Source organism: Oncorhynchus tshawytscha, linkage group LG22, assembly GCF_018296145.1.
Source record: "Oncorhynchus tshawytscha isolate Ot180627B linkage group LG22, Otsh_v2.0, whole genome shotgun sequence".
Taxonomy (NCBI): Eukaryota; Metazoa; Chordata; class Actinopteri; order Salmoniformes; family Salmonidae; genus Oncorhynchus; species Oncorhynchus tshawytscha.
This window is the reverse complement of record NC_056450.1, coordinates 31,091,229-31,105,593: the sequence shown is the minus strand read 5'-3', so window position 1 is coordinate 31,105,593 and position 14,365 is coordinate 31,091,229. Positions and strand designations below refer to the sequence as shown.

Genomic DNA, 14,365 nt, shown 5'->3' with positions numbered 1-14,365 from the left:
CCCACACACATACAAGCTCATTCACACACACACACACCTCAGTGCCGTGTTGCATCTCAAACTTGTAGAAGAGGGCCCAGGCATCTCCCAGGTCTGGCTCAATCTTCACTGTCCTCAGGAACCACTCTCTGGCCTTAGTGATCTTACGCTCGCTCCAGAACAGCCTGCAACACACACACACACACACACACACACACGAGCTGGTTACCGCCAGATTACGACTAATATGTTGACAGAGTGAAAGTAAGAGAGAGCGAGGGAGAGTTTGTCCTACTGAAGGAATGAAAGCAGAGCGAGGGAGGGTTTAACCTACTGAAGGAATGAAAGCAGAGCGAGGGAGAGTTTGTCCTACTGAAGGAATGAAAGCAGAGCGAGGGAGGGTTTGTCCTACTGAAGGAATGAAAGCAGAGCGAGGGAGGGTTTAACCTACTGAAGGAATGAAAGCAGAGCGAGGGAGGGTTTAACCTACTGAAGGAATGAAAGCAGAGCGAGGGAGGGTTTAACCTACTGAAGGAATGAAAGCAGAGCGAGGGAGGGTTTAACCTACTGAAGGAATGAAAGCAGAGCGAGGGAGGGTTTAACCTACTGAAGGAATGAAAGCAGAGCGAGGGAGGGTTTAACCTACTGAAGGAATGAAAGCAGAGCGAGGGAGGGTTTAACCTACTGAAGGAATGAAAGTTTTAAGTTGTAATGTCACATGCACAAGCCTTTCTTGTAAACTCAAAACCCAACAATGCAATAATTAATAACAACATAATACTAGAACAAAAACACAAGAAATAAGAAAAATGAAGTAAACAAGCAAGCAAGCAAGCATACCATATACAGGCTCAGTTCCAATACCATATTTACAATGTGATGGGATACTGGAGTGACGGCGGTCAACATGTACAGTACCAGTCAAAGGTTTGGACACACCTACTCATTCAAGTGTTTACATTTTGTACTATTTTCTACATTGTAGAATAATAGTGAAGACATCAAAAGTATGAAATGACACATATTGAATCATGCAGTAACCAAAAAAAAAAGTGTTAAACAAATCAAAATATATTTGATATATTCAAAAGTAGCCTCCCGTTGTCTTGATAACAGCTTTGAACACTGCACCAGTACAGCTTGTCGTGTGGAAGCAGAGAGAATAGTCTATGGCTTGGGTGGAGTCTAACAACTTTCAGGACATTCCTAACACACCGCCTGATATAGATGTCCTGGATGGCAGGGATCTCGGCCCCAGTGATGTACTGAGCTGTGCGCACCACCCTCTGTAGCGCCATGCGATCGAGGGGAGTATTATTTCCATACCAGGCAGTGATGTACTGAGCTGTGCGCACCACCCTCTGTAGCGCCATGCGATCGAGGGGAGTATTATTTCCATACCAGGCAGTGATGTACTGAGCTGTGCGCACCACCCTCTGTACCAGGCGCCATGCGATCGAGGGCAGTATTATTTCCATACCAGGCAGTGATGTACTGAGCTGTGCGCACCACCCTCTGTAGCGCCATGTGATCGAGGGGAGTATTATTTCCATACCAGGCAGTGATGTACTGAGCTGTGCGCACCACCCTCTGTAGCGCCATGTGATCGAGGGGAGTATTATTTCCATACCAGGCAGTGATGCAGCCAGTTAAAATGCTCTCAATGATACAGCTGTAGAACGTTGAGGATATGAGGGCCAAACTATTTTAACCTCCTACAGCCTTTCCCGTTGTACCCAATCAGCTCCTTGGTCTTACTGACATTGAGGGAGAGGTTGTTTTTCTGGCACCACACCACACCACACTACCGGTGATCAGGCCTACCACCGTCATGTCGTCATCAAACTTGATGATGGTGTTGGAGTCGTGCGTGGCCACGCAGTCGTGGGTGAACAGGGAGTACAGGAGGGGACTAAGCACACACCCAAGTGGGGCCTCTGTGTTGAGGGCCAGCTTGGCAGAGGTGATGTTGCCTACCCTTACCACCTGGGCTTGGCCCGTCAGGAAGTCCAGGAACCATGATGATCGGATTTGTCAAATGGCGGATGAGGAAGGGCCTTACATGCTTGCTTGTGGGTAGAATAACAGTGGTCTAGGACTTTATCACCCCTAGTGTCGTTGGAGATGTGTTGATGGAAGTTGGGCATCACGTGTTTTCGTGATGGGAATTAATATCACCAACAACCAGAAAAGCACCCCCTGGATATAGGTTTCCTTGCTGGTTCAAAGCCTTGTACAGTTCGTTAACTTCTTGGATATAGGGGGCGCTCTTTTAATTTATGGATAAAAAAACGTGCCCGTTTTAAGCGCAATATTTTGTCACGAAAAGATGCTCGACTATGCATATAATTGGCAGCTTTGGAAAGAAAACACTAAGGTTTCCAAAACTGCAAAGATATTATCTGTGAGTGCCACAGAACTCATGCTACAGGCGAAACCAAGATGATACTTTAACCAGGAAATGGGCAGAATTTTCGAAGCTCTGTTTTCTATTGTCTCCTTATATGGCTGTGAATGCGCCGGGAATGAGCCTGCCCTTCCTATCGTTTCTCCAAGGTGTCTGCAGCATTGTGACGTATTTGTAGGCATATCATTGGAAGATTGGCCAGAGACTACATTTACCACGGGTCCGCCCAGTGTCCTTTGTGTAAATTGGTGCGTAATCTTCAGCCACAGGCATTTTCTCCTGGGATTCAGAGGGGAAAGCACACTTCCACGAATGATATATCATCGAAGAGATATGTGAAAAACACCTTGAGGATTGGTCCTAAACAACGTTTGCCATGTTTCAGTCGATATTATGGAGTTAATTTGGAAAAAAGTTTGACGTTTTGAATGAAAGCAGAGCGAGGGAGAGTTTGTCCTACTGAAGGAATGAAAGCAGAGGGAGAGTTTGTCCTACTGAAGGAACGAAAGCAGAGCGAGGGAGAGTTTAACCTACTAAAGGAATGAAAGCAGAGCGAGGGAGAGTTTAACCTACTGAAGGAATGAAAGCAGAGCGAGGGAGAGTTTGTCCTACTGAAGGAATGAAAGCAGGGCGAGGGAGAGTTTAACCTACTGAAGGAATGACAGCAGAGAGAGAGAGTTTAACCTACTGAAGGAATGAAAGCAGAGCGAGGGAGTTTAACCTACTGAAGGAATGAAAGCAGAGCGAGGGAGTTTAACCTACTGAAGGAATGAAAGCAGAGCGAGGGAGAGTTTGTCCTACTGAAGGAATGAAAGCAGAGCGAGGGAGAGTTTGTCCTACTGAAGGAATGAAAGCAGAGCGAGGGAGAGTTTAACCTACTGAAGGAATGACAGCAGAGAGAGAGAGAGTTTAACCTACTGAAGGAATGAAAGCAGAGCGAGGGAGTTTAACCTACTGAAGGAATGAAAGCAGAGCGAGGGAGTTTAACCTACTGAAGGAATGAAAGCAGAGCGAGGGAGAGTTTGTCCTACTGAAGGAATGAAAGCAGAGCGAGGGAGAGTTTGTCCTACTGAGACAGTACAAAGGGGAAGGTGGTCATAGCACAGATAAGAGAGGGGGGTTGTGAGAGAGAGTGAAAGATTAATGTTCTGTAGTTTGGTAGTGTGTGTCATACTTGGCCACGGCTAGCAGGACGTGTGGGTCGTGTTCACACTTCTTCAGAGCATCAACACTCTTCGTCTTCCTCTGGGGCCGTGCCTCCAGAAACACTGCCTCAGCCCACAGGATACCTACAGAAAGACAGAGATATATGTAAATGCAATATGTAAGAGAATTTTCTCCATCCTGAACTGTTTCATGTTGAACTGATGATCATGATAAAATATAGACATAGTTAAAACACAAACAACTTTAACCTTCTGATGTCTGAGGACTAAACCATGTCAATTGAGTAAACACATCAGAATTCTGTTTTATTTACACTTCACTAGCTAGGTTTCCAACCAGTTGGCGACAGATTTCCATTCAAATATTCTAAAATCCACATAAATACAAAAAAACTAAATTTCCCACCGGAGATGTTTACATCATCAAATTGACTTGCGGATAAAAGGCTGTGTGCGTGATGATGTAATGGACATACAAATGACTTGTGCAGTTAAATTCCTATGTACTGAATAAACAAATCCAATGTAAATGGGTTTCCATTGCATTTTCAACTCTACCGATGGGTTTGCAAAAAAATATTTTTTGCGTTAAAGAGCAAATGTGCCCAGCAGCTCGAAGATACAGCATACCACATGATGAGATCATTATGATTTTGTTTTGTCAAACGGCAGCCAAGCATCGATCATCATGTCACCATCTTGCACTTTCACCACCCTGTGAAGTTCATAACTTATGTCATCTGCAGCCTAATAAACTGCATGCTTTCCTGACGAGTCGTAGTGGAAAGACCACACACAATATCATCGCGTGACTCCAAGTTTATGTCGAAATGGTTATTATATCCATATTTGTGCATAAAGGAATTTCCACCGACATTTCACAAAAAGATCCCACCTTGTCTAGAGTATTGTTTTGTCGACATTTGGAAAGTTTACAGACACATTTGCTGTTTCCATCAGGTCTGTCGTGACATTATCTATCCGACGTGTACTTTACTCACGTAAAAATGTTAGATGGAAACCTGGTTTATGTGAGTAAATACATCTCATATTCTCAACAGTGAGACCAAGCTAACTGGGATAATCACCACTTGGATCTAGCAGACTAAAAAGACTGAGAATTGCTTTCCATCACACACACATTGTGACGGACTGTCTTACCTGAGTTGGGGCACTCTTGTAGGGCTTTAGCCATCAGTGTGTTGGCGATGTTCTTCAGCCCTGCCCTGAACTCCAATCTCACCGACTCCAACCTAACACACACAAACAAGGTACTGTGTATGCATCAACCAGTTTGTGTGTTTTAAGAGTGTGTGTCTGTGTGTAAGCGTAATGCGTCTGTATATCTCACCATAGGTCTGGGCTCTGTGGATTCTTGAGGCGTGATTTCTCCAGAATGGATCTGGCCCTGGTCAGCTGGCCAACCCTCTCCTCCAGACGAGACAGCAGCAGCCACAGGGACATGGAGTGGGGACACTTCTTCAGCTACACACACACACACAGAGTTAAGAAGAATCAGTGTTAAACACACATAACTGAGCAACATTGAACTTCAGATAGCCTACTGTCGCTCTAGCTATATGAATGTATTCAGATATCTCTCATCATCCAGAATGCCCGCTCCTGTCTTCACGTCCAATCTCTCTTCCACCTCTCTCACCCCCTGGTTGTAGGCCTCCTTGGCCTTCTCTCTCCCTCACTCCCCTTCCTTACCCCCCGGTTGTAGGCATCCTTGGCCTTCTCTCTCCCTCGCTCCCCTTCCTTACCCCCGGTTGTAGGCATCCTTGGCCTTCTCTCTCCCTCGCTCCCATTCCTCACCCCCTGGTTATAGGCCTCCTTGGCCTCTCTCCCCTTCTTCACCCCCTGGTTGTAGGCCTCCTGGCCTTCTCTCTCCCTCCTCACCCCCTGGTTGTAGGCCTCCTTGGCCTTCTCTCTCCCTCCTCACCCCCTGGTTGTACTCCTCCTTGGCCTTCTCTCCCTCCTCACCCCCTGGTTGTACTCCTCCTTGGCCTTCTCTCTCCCTCCTCACCCCCTGTTTGTTGTAGGCCTCCCTGGCCTTCTCCCTCCCCTTCCTCACCCCTGGTTGTAGGCCTCCTCTCTCCCTCGCTCCCCTTCCTTACCCCTTGGTTGTAGGCCTCCCTGGCCTTCTCACTCCCCCTCACCACCTGGTTGTTGTAGGCCTCCCTGGCCTTCTCTCTCCCTCGCTTCCTTTCCTCACCCCCTGGTTGTAGGCCTCCCTGGCCTTCTCTCTCCCCTTCCTCACCCCCTGGTTGTAGGCCTCCCTGGCCTTCTCTCTCCCCCTGGTTGTAGGCCTCCCTGGCCTTCTCTCTCCCCTTCCTCTCCCCCTGGTTGTAGGCCTCCCTGGCCTTCTCTCTCCCCTTCCTCACCCCCTGGTTGTAGGCCTCCCTGGCCTTCTCTCTCCCCTTCCTCACCCCCTGGTTGTAGGCCTCCCTGGCCTTCTCTCTCCCCTTCCTCACCCCCTGGTTGTAGGCCTCCTTGGCCTTCTCTCTCTCCTCACCCCCTGGTTGTAGGCCTCCCTGGCCTTCTCTCTCCCTCCTCACCCCCTGGTTGTACTCCTCCTTGGCCTTCTCTCTCCCTCCTCACCCCCTGGTTGTAGGCCTCCCTGGCCTTCTCTCTCCCTCCTCACCCCCTGGTTGTAGGCCTCCTTGGCCCTCTCTCCCCTCCTCACCCCTGGTTGTAGGCCTCCTTGGCCTTCTCTCCCCCTCCTCACCCCCTGGTTGTAGGCCTCCTCTCTCCCTCGCTCCCCTTCCTCACCCCCTGGTTGTAGGCCTCCCTGGCCTTCTCTCCCCCTGGTTGTAGGCCTCCCTGGCCTTCTCGCTCCCTCCTCACCCCTGGTTGTTGTAGGCCTCCCGGCCTTCTCTCTCTCCTTCCTCACCCCCTGGTTGTAGGCCTCCCGGCCTTCTCTCTCCCCCCATCCTCACCCCCTGGTTGGAGGCCTCCCCGGCCTTCTCTCTCTCCTTTCTCACCCCCTGGTTGTAGGCCTCCCCGGCCTTCTCTCTCCCCCATCCTCACCCCCTGGTTGGAGGCCTCCCCGGCCTTCTCTCTCCCCTTCCTCACCCCCTGGTTGTAGGCCTCCCCGGCCTTTTCTCTCCCCCTTCCTCCCCCTGGTTGTAGGCCCCCTGGCCTTCTCTCTCCCCTTCCTCACCCCCTGGGCCTCCTCCGGCCTTCTCTCTCCCCCTTCCTCACCCCCTGGTTGTAGGCCTCCCCGGCCTTCTCTCTCCCCTTCCTCACCCCTGGTTGTAGGCCTCCCCAGCCTTATCTCTCTCCCCTTCCTCACCCCCTGGTTGTAGGCCTCCCCGGCCTTATCTCTCTCCCCTTCCTCTCGCCCTGGTTGTAGGCCTCCCCGGCCTTATCTCTCCCCTTCCTCACCCCCTGGTTGTAGGCCTCCCTGGCCTTCTCGTTGTGCTCAGACTGCTCCTCTATCTGTCCCCTCATCATCCAGAGCTTGGGGAAGTCCTCATAGTGTTTAAGAGCCTCAGTACACAGCTCGTGGGCCGCTTCGATGTTCCCCAAAACCCACTCCAGCTTTACGGACTTCATAAACACCTGCAATGGGACAAACACACACTCTGTATATACATTTTTCATAGTCATTACATTAGAACACATATTCTCAGCAGCATTTCATTCTGAATAAAATCTTGAAGAAATAGCATTGAACAAATACATTTTTGGTGGCAAGACATCAGACAACCATTTCAAATGTAACTAATATCATGTTAATGATGCCAGGTGCAACATCCTCAAGCCTAGCCTGGGTGTTTCTACCTTCAAAAACACCACATTGTTACTTTATCTGGCAAGGCAATGCTATGATCTCCTGGAGACAGACAGCACTTTGGCAGTTTCCCATCCAGTTGTGAATCTAGCAAGCCTGGGCATGGACGCATGGATAACACCATTACCTTCATATAATACTTCCTCCCAAAACAAGTTTGAGGTCAGGTCCATCTCACCAATTGCTGCTGTTCTACCTGACCGAGAAGCAACCCCTACACACCTAGCACAGCCAGCAGCTTCCAGATTCACATTTCCCCTGATAGTAAATGACTGAGGAAACTGTGTGTGTGTGTACACTATGTTATCTATATATCCCACTGGGCCACTCTGACAAGACAAATGAGTTTTGAAATATCCCCCTGGGGCTTTCGTTCTCTTTCACCCGACACTGATGTTGAGGTTGGGGAAACTGGAAGATGGATGACTGTAGGACTCGCTCTGATTCAGCTCTTTGTATCCATAGAGGAGTCTTGGCTGACTGTAGGACTCGCTCTGATTCAGCTCTTTGTATCCATAGAGGAGTCTTGGCTGACTGTAGGACTCGCTCTGATTCAGCTCTTTGTATCCATAGAGGAGTCTTGGCTGACTGTAGGACTCGCTCTGATTCAGCTCTTTGTATCCATAGAGGAGTCTTGGCTGACTGTAGGACTCGCTCTGATTCAGCTCTTTGTATCCATAGAGGAGTCTTGGCTGACTGTAGGACTCGCTCTGATTCAGCTCTTTGTATCCATAGAGGAGTCTTGGCTGACTGTAGGACTCGCTCTGATTCAGCTCTTTGTATCCATAGAGGAGTCTTGGCTGACTGTAGGACTCGCTCTGATTCAGCTCTTTGTATCCATAGAGGAGTCTTGGCTGACTGTAGGACTCGCTCTGATTCAGCTCTTTGTATCCATAGGAGTCTTGGCTGAGGCTAACAGTTAAAGGTTATGGCTAAATTTGATTACTCTGTTTTCCCAGAAAATTGTCGCAGGAAATATAAACTTATAGTGTACTTTCAAAAGTTTCTAATTTCCACGTAAAAATTGTCCGACTTGATTTTCCCTAACAAAAATGTATTAACCCCTACAAAAATGTCCATTAATTATAATCCACGTGTCTTGTAGCCCCAGGATTATTTTCCTGCGGTGAGAAACTGGTCGAATTAAGACTTGACATCTGTACAGTGGAGTAGCAGGATATTGTCTTCTGTCCCCTCTCCTCAACTAAAGTTCCGGTCGAGGCTCACACGTGATTCATACACAAGTATCATATTATATATCCTCTATCACACATCCGCTCATTCCCACCAATACACAACCCAGGGTTGACCAGGAAGATGACCGGGAAGATTTTAATTCACTGGCCATGAGAGAATGCATCTTAACAGACCACGGAACTCATGTAATGAAGGAGACAATAACACATCATTTTCAAACATTTGTCAAAATGCAATTCGCTGGGAAGATGCCATTCTAAACAGTGCATCTAATAGCAGTTCCATATGTGACAGAGATGAAAGTAGTTAAAAAGTAGAAACAGGAGGAAACGAAAGATGCAACAACTACAATGGGTTGCTAATCTGACTAGGATTGTGCCTTTGGCTTGAGGACAATTAAATAAAGTTGATATGAAAACCAATAGAACAGGAGAGAAATGGCATAGTGGTGGGTCCAATAGAACAGGAGAGAAATGACATAGTGGTGGGTCTAATAGAACAGGAGAGAAATGACATAGTGGTGGGTCTAATAGAACAGGAGAGAAATGACATAGTGGTGGGTCTAATAGAACAGGAGAGAAATGACATAGTGGTGGGTCTAATAGAACAGGAGAGAAATGAGTGGTGGGTCTAATAGTGGTGGGTCTAATAGAACAGGAGAGAAATGACATAGTGGTGGGTCTAATAGAACAGGAGAGAAATGACATAGTGGTGGGTCTAATAGAACAGGAGAGAAATGACATAGTGGTGGGTCCAATAGAACAGGAGAGAAATGACATAGTGGTGGGTCTAATAGAACAGGAGAGAAATGACATAGTGGTGGGTCTAATAGAACAGGAGAGAAATGACATAATCTAATAGAACAGGAGAGAAATGACATAGTGGTGGGTCTAATAGAACAGGAGAGAAATGACATAGTGGTGGGTCTAATAGAACAGGAGAGAAATGACATAGTGGTGGGTCCAATAGAACAGGAGAGAAAAATGGGTCTAATAGAAATGCATAGTGGTGGGTCTAATAGAACAGGAGAGAAATGACATAGTGGTGGGTCTAATAGAACAGGAGAGAAATGGCATAGTGGTGGGTCTAATAGAACAGGAGAGAAATGACATAGTGGTGGGTCTAATAGAACAGGAGAGAAATGACATAGTGGTGGGTCTAATAGAACAGGAGAGAAATGAAATGACAGGAGAGAAATGACATAGTGGTGGGTCTAATAGAACAGGAGAGAAAACAGTGGTGGGTCATAGTGGTGGGTCAATAGAACAGGAGAGAAATGACATAGTGGTGGGTCTAATAGAACAGGAGAGAAATGACAAGTGGTGGGTCTAATAGAACAGGAGAGAAATGACATAGTGGTGGGTCTAATAGAACAGGAGAGAAATGACATAGTGGTGGGTCTAATAGAACAGGAGAGAAATGACATAGTGGTGGGTCTAATAGAACAGGAGAGAAATGACATAGTGGTGGGTCAATAGAACAGGAGAGAAATGACATAGTGGTGGGTCTAATAGAACAGGAACAGGAGAGAAATGACATAGTGGTGGGTCTAATAGAACAGGAGAGAAATGACATAGTGGTGGGTCCAATAGAACAGGAGAGAAATGACATAGTGGTGGGTCCAATAGAACAGGAGAGAAATGACATAGTGGTGGGTCTAATAGAACAGGAGAGAAATGACATAGTGGTGGGTCTAATAGAACAGGAGAGAAATGACATAGTGGTGGGTCCAATAGAACAGGAGAGAAATGACATAGTGGTGGGTCTAATAGAACAGGAGAGAAATGACATAGTGGTGGGTCTAATAGAACAGGAGAGAAATGACATAGTGGTGGGTCTAATAGAACAGGAGAGAAATGACATAGTGGTGGGTCTAATAGAACAGGAGAGAAATGACATAGTGGTGGGTCTAATAGAACAGGAGAGAAATGACATACAATAGAACAGGAGAGAAATGACATAGTGGTGGGTCTAATAGAACAGGAGAGAAATGACATAGTGGTGGGTCTAATAGAACAGGAGAGAAATGACATAGTGGTGGGTCTAATAGAACAGGAGAGAAATGACATAGTGGTGGGTCTAATAGAACAGGAGAGAAATGACATAGTGGTGGGTCAATAGAACAGGGAGAAAGAAATGAAATGACATAGTGGTGGGTCTAATAGAACAGGAGAGAAATGACATAGTGGTGGGTCTAATAGAACAGGAGAGAAATGACATAGTGGTGGGTCTAATAGAACAGGAGAGAAATGACATAGTGGTGGGTCTAATAGAACAGGAGAGAAATGACATAGTGGTGGGTCTAATAGAACAGGAGAGAAATGACATAGTGGTGGGTCCAATAGAACAGGAGAGAAATGACATAGTGGTGGGTCTAATAGAACAGGAGAGAAATGACATAGTGGTGGGTCTAATAGAACAGGAGAGAAATGACATAGTGGTGGGTCTAATAGAACAGGAGAGAAATGACATAGTGGTGGGTCTAATAGAACAGGAGAGAAATGACATAGTGGTGGGTCTAATAGAACAGGAGAGAAATGACATAGTGGTGGGTCTAATAGAACAGGAGAAAAATGACATAGTGGTGGGTCTAATAGAACAGGAGAGAAATTACATAGTGGTGGGTCTAATAGAACAGGAGAGAAATGACATAGTGCTGGGTCCAATAGAACAGGAGAGAAATGACATAGTGGTGGGTCTAATAGAACAGGAGAGAAAACATAGTGGTGGGTCTAATAGAACAGGAGAGAAATGACATAGTGGTGGGTCTAATAGAACAGGAGAGAAATGACATAGTGGTGGGTCTAATAGAACAGGAGAGAAATGACATAGTGGTGGGTCTAATAGAACAGGAGAGAAATGACATAGTGGTGGGTCTAATAGAACAGGAGAGAAATGACATAGTGGTGGGTCTAATAGAACAGGAGAGAAATGACATAGTGGTGGGTCCAATAGAACAGGAGAGAAATGACATAGTGGTGGGTCTAATAGAACAGGAGAGGACATAGTGGTGGGTCTAATAGAACAGGAGAAAGAAATGAACATAGTGGTGGGTCTAATAGAACAGGAGAGAAATGACATAGTGGTGGGTCAATAGAACAGGAGAGAAATGACATAGTGGTGGGTCTAATAGAACAGGAGAGAAATGACATAGTGGTGGGTCTAATAGAACAGGAGAGAAATGAACAGAACAGGAGAGAAATGACATAGTGGTGGGTCTAATAGAACAGGAGAGAAATGACATAGTGGTGGGTCTAATAGAACAGGAGAGAAATGACATAGTGGTGGGTCCAATAGAACAGGAGAGAAATGGCATAGTGGTGGGTCCAATAGAACAGGAGAGAAATGACATAGTGGTGGGTCTAATAGAACAGGAGAGAAATGACATAGTGGTGGGTCTAATAGAACAGGAGAGAAATGACATAGTGGTGGGTCTAATAGAACAGGAGAGAAATGACATAGTGGTGGGTCCAATAGAACAGGAGAGAAATGACATAGTGGTGGGTCCAATAGAACAGGAGAGAAATGACATAGTGGTGGGTCTAATAGAACAGGAGAGAAATGACATAGTGGTGGGTCTAATAGAACAGGAGAGAAATGACATAGTGGTGGGTCTAATAGAACAGGAGAGAAATGACATAGTGGTGGGTCTAATAGAACAGGAGAGAAATGACATAGTGGTGGGTCTAATAGAACAGGAGAGAAATGACATAGTGGTGGGTCCAATAGGGAAATGACATAGTGGTGGGTCTAATAGAACAGGAGAGAAATGACATAGTGGTGGGTCTAATAGAACAGGAGAGAAATGACATAGTGGTGGGTCTAATAGAACAGGAGAGAAATGACATAGTGGTGGGTCCAATAGAACAGGAGAGAAATGACATAGTGGTGGGTCCAATAGAACAGGAGAGAAATGACATAGTGGTGGGTCTAATAGAACAGGAGAGAAATGACATAGTGGTGGGTCTAATAGAACAGGAGAGAAATGACATAGTGGTGGGTCTAATAGAACAGGAGAGAAATGACATAGTGGTGGGTCTAATAGAACAGGAGAGAAATGACATAGTGGTGGGTCTAATAGAACAGGAGAGAAATGGCATAGAACAGGAGAGAAAGTAGTGGTGGGTCTAATAGAACAGGAGAGAAATGACATAGTGGTGGGTCTAATAGAACAGGAGAGAAATGACATAGTGGTGGGTCTAATAGAACAGGAGAGAAATGACATAGTGGTGGGTCTAATAGAACAGGAGAGAAATGACATAGTGGTGGGTCTAATAGAACAGGAGATAAATGACATAGTGGTGGGTCTAATAGAACAGGAGAGAAATGACATAGTGGTGGGTCTAATAGAACAGAGAGAAATGACATAGTGGTGGGTCCAATAGAACAGGAGAGAAATGACATAGTGGTGGGTCTAATAGAACAGGAGAGAAATGACATAGTGGTGGGTCTAATAGAACAGGAGAGAAATGACATAGTGGTGGGAGAAATGACATAGTGGTGGGTCTAATAGAACAGGAGAGAAATGACATAGTGGTGGGTCCAATAGAACAGGAGAGAAATGACATAGTGGTGGGTCCAATAGAACAGGAGAGAAATGACATAGTGGTGGGTCTAATAGAACAGGAGAGAAATGACATAGTGGTGGGTCCAATAGAACAGGAGAGAAATGACATAGTGGTGGGTCTCATAGAACAGGAGAGAAATGACATAGTGGTGGGTCTAATAGAACAGGAGAGAAATGACATAGTGGTGGGTCTAATAGAACAGGAGAGAAATGACATAGTGGTGGGTCCAATAGAACAGGAGAGAAATTACATAGTGGTGGGTCTAATAGAACAGGAGAGAAATGACATAGTGGTGGGTCTCATAGAACAGGAGAGAAATTACATAGTGGTGGGTCTAATAGAACAGGAGAGAAATGACATAGTGGTGGGTCTAATAGAACAGGAGAGAAATGACATAGTGGTGGGTCTAATAGAACAGGAGAGAAATGGCATAGTGGTGGGTCTAATAGAACAGGAGAGAAATGACATAGTGGTGGGTCTAATAGAACAGGAGAGAAATGACATAGTGGTGGGTCCAATAGAACAGGAGAGAAATGACATAGTGGTGGGTCTAATAGAACAGGAGAGAAATGACATAGTGGTGGGTCCAATAGAACAGGAGAGAAATGACATAGTGGTGGGTCTAATAGAACAGGAGAGAAATGACATAGTGGTGGGTCCAATAGAACAGGAGAGAAATGACATAGTGGTGGGTCTAATAGAACAGGAGAGAAATGACATAGTGGTGGGTCTAATAAAGAAGTAAATGGAAATATATTTTCCAAATTATAAAATAAAATCATTGAAAATACTTCACTAGAAAGCATGACTTGGCCAGAGGAATCGAGGATCATTAGTTGCTTTATTTTTTTTTTTTTACTGTTTATCGTTTCAAATCACATGCTTATAGATCTATGTCTATTTGGGAAGCCTACAGTGTGCGTGGCAATACGCCTAGCTGATTATTGAGCTGCAGCTGTCAGTGAAAATAACTTTTTAATTTCTATGCTTAGATGTTTATTGAAACGAAACTGCTCCATGAAAATGCACATAATGATAATCTTACCTGGCACCAAATGGTTTAACATGCGATTGCATTTAGAATTGTTGCGCAATGAATGGGCTTATATAAAAGTGCATATTTTCCTCCATCAGGAGAAATCCCACTAAAAATAGGCTCTGTATGCTGGGCGTGTATGACAGTTGTGTGGGATGAATAAGATACATAATGACCAACGAAAATAGTCTCTGTATGCTGGGCGTGTATGAC

At 45.7% G+C, this 14,365-nt stretch overlaps 1 protein-coding gene across 2 annotated transcripts in view; it reads right to left on the bottom strand.

Annotated features, from left to right (window-relative positions):
- The window catches only part of prpf6 (PRP6 pre-mRNA processing factor 6 homolog (S. cerevisiae)), a 34,991-nt gene that overhangs the window by 776 nt on the left and 19,850 nt on the right, over positions 1–14,365 (bottom strand). For both annotated transcript variants that reach the window (XM_042304079.1, XM_042304078.1), the window contains 5 exons: positions 6,943–7,119; positions 4,904–5,037; positions 4,714–4,805; positions 3,561–3,675; positions 38–164 (listed from right to left, as the gene is read on the bottom strand). In XM_042304079.1, the coding sequence (XP_042160013.1) occupies positions 38–164; positions 3,561–3,675; positions 4,714–4,805; positions 4,904–5,037; positions 6,943–7,119 (645 nt within the window). The remainder of the gene's footprint in view (positions 1–37; positions 165–3,560; positions 3,676–4,713; positions 4,806–4,903; positions 5,038–6,942; positions 7,120–14,365) is intronic.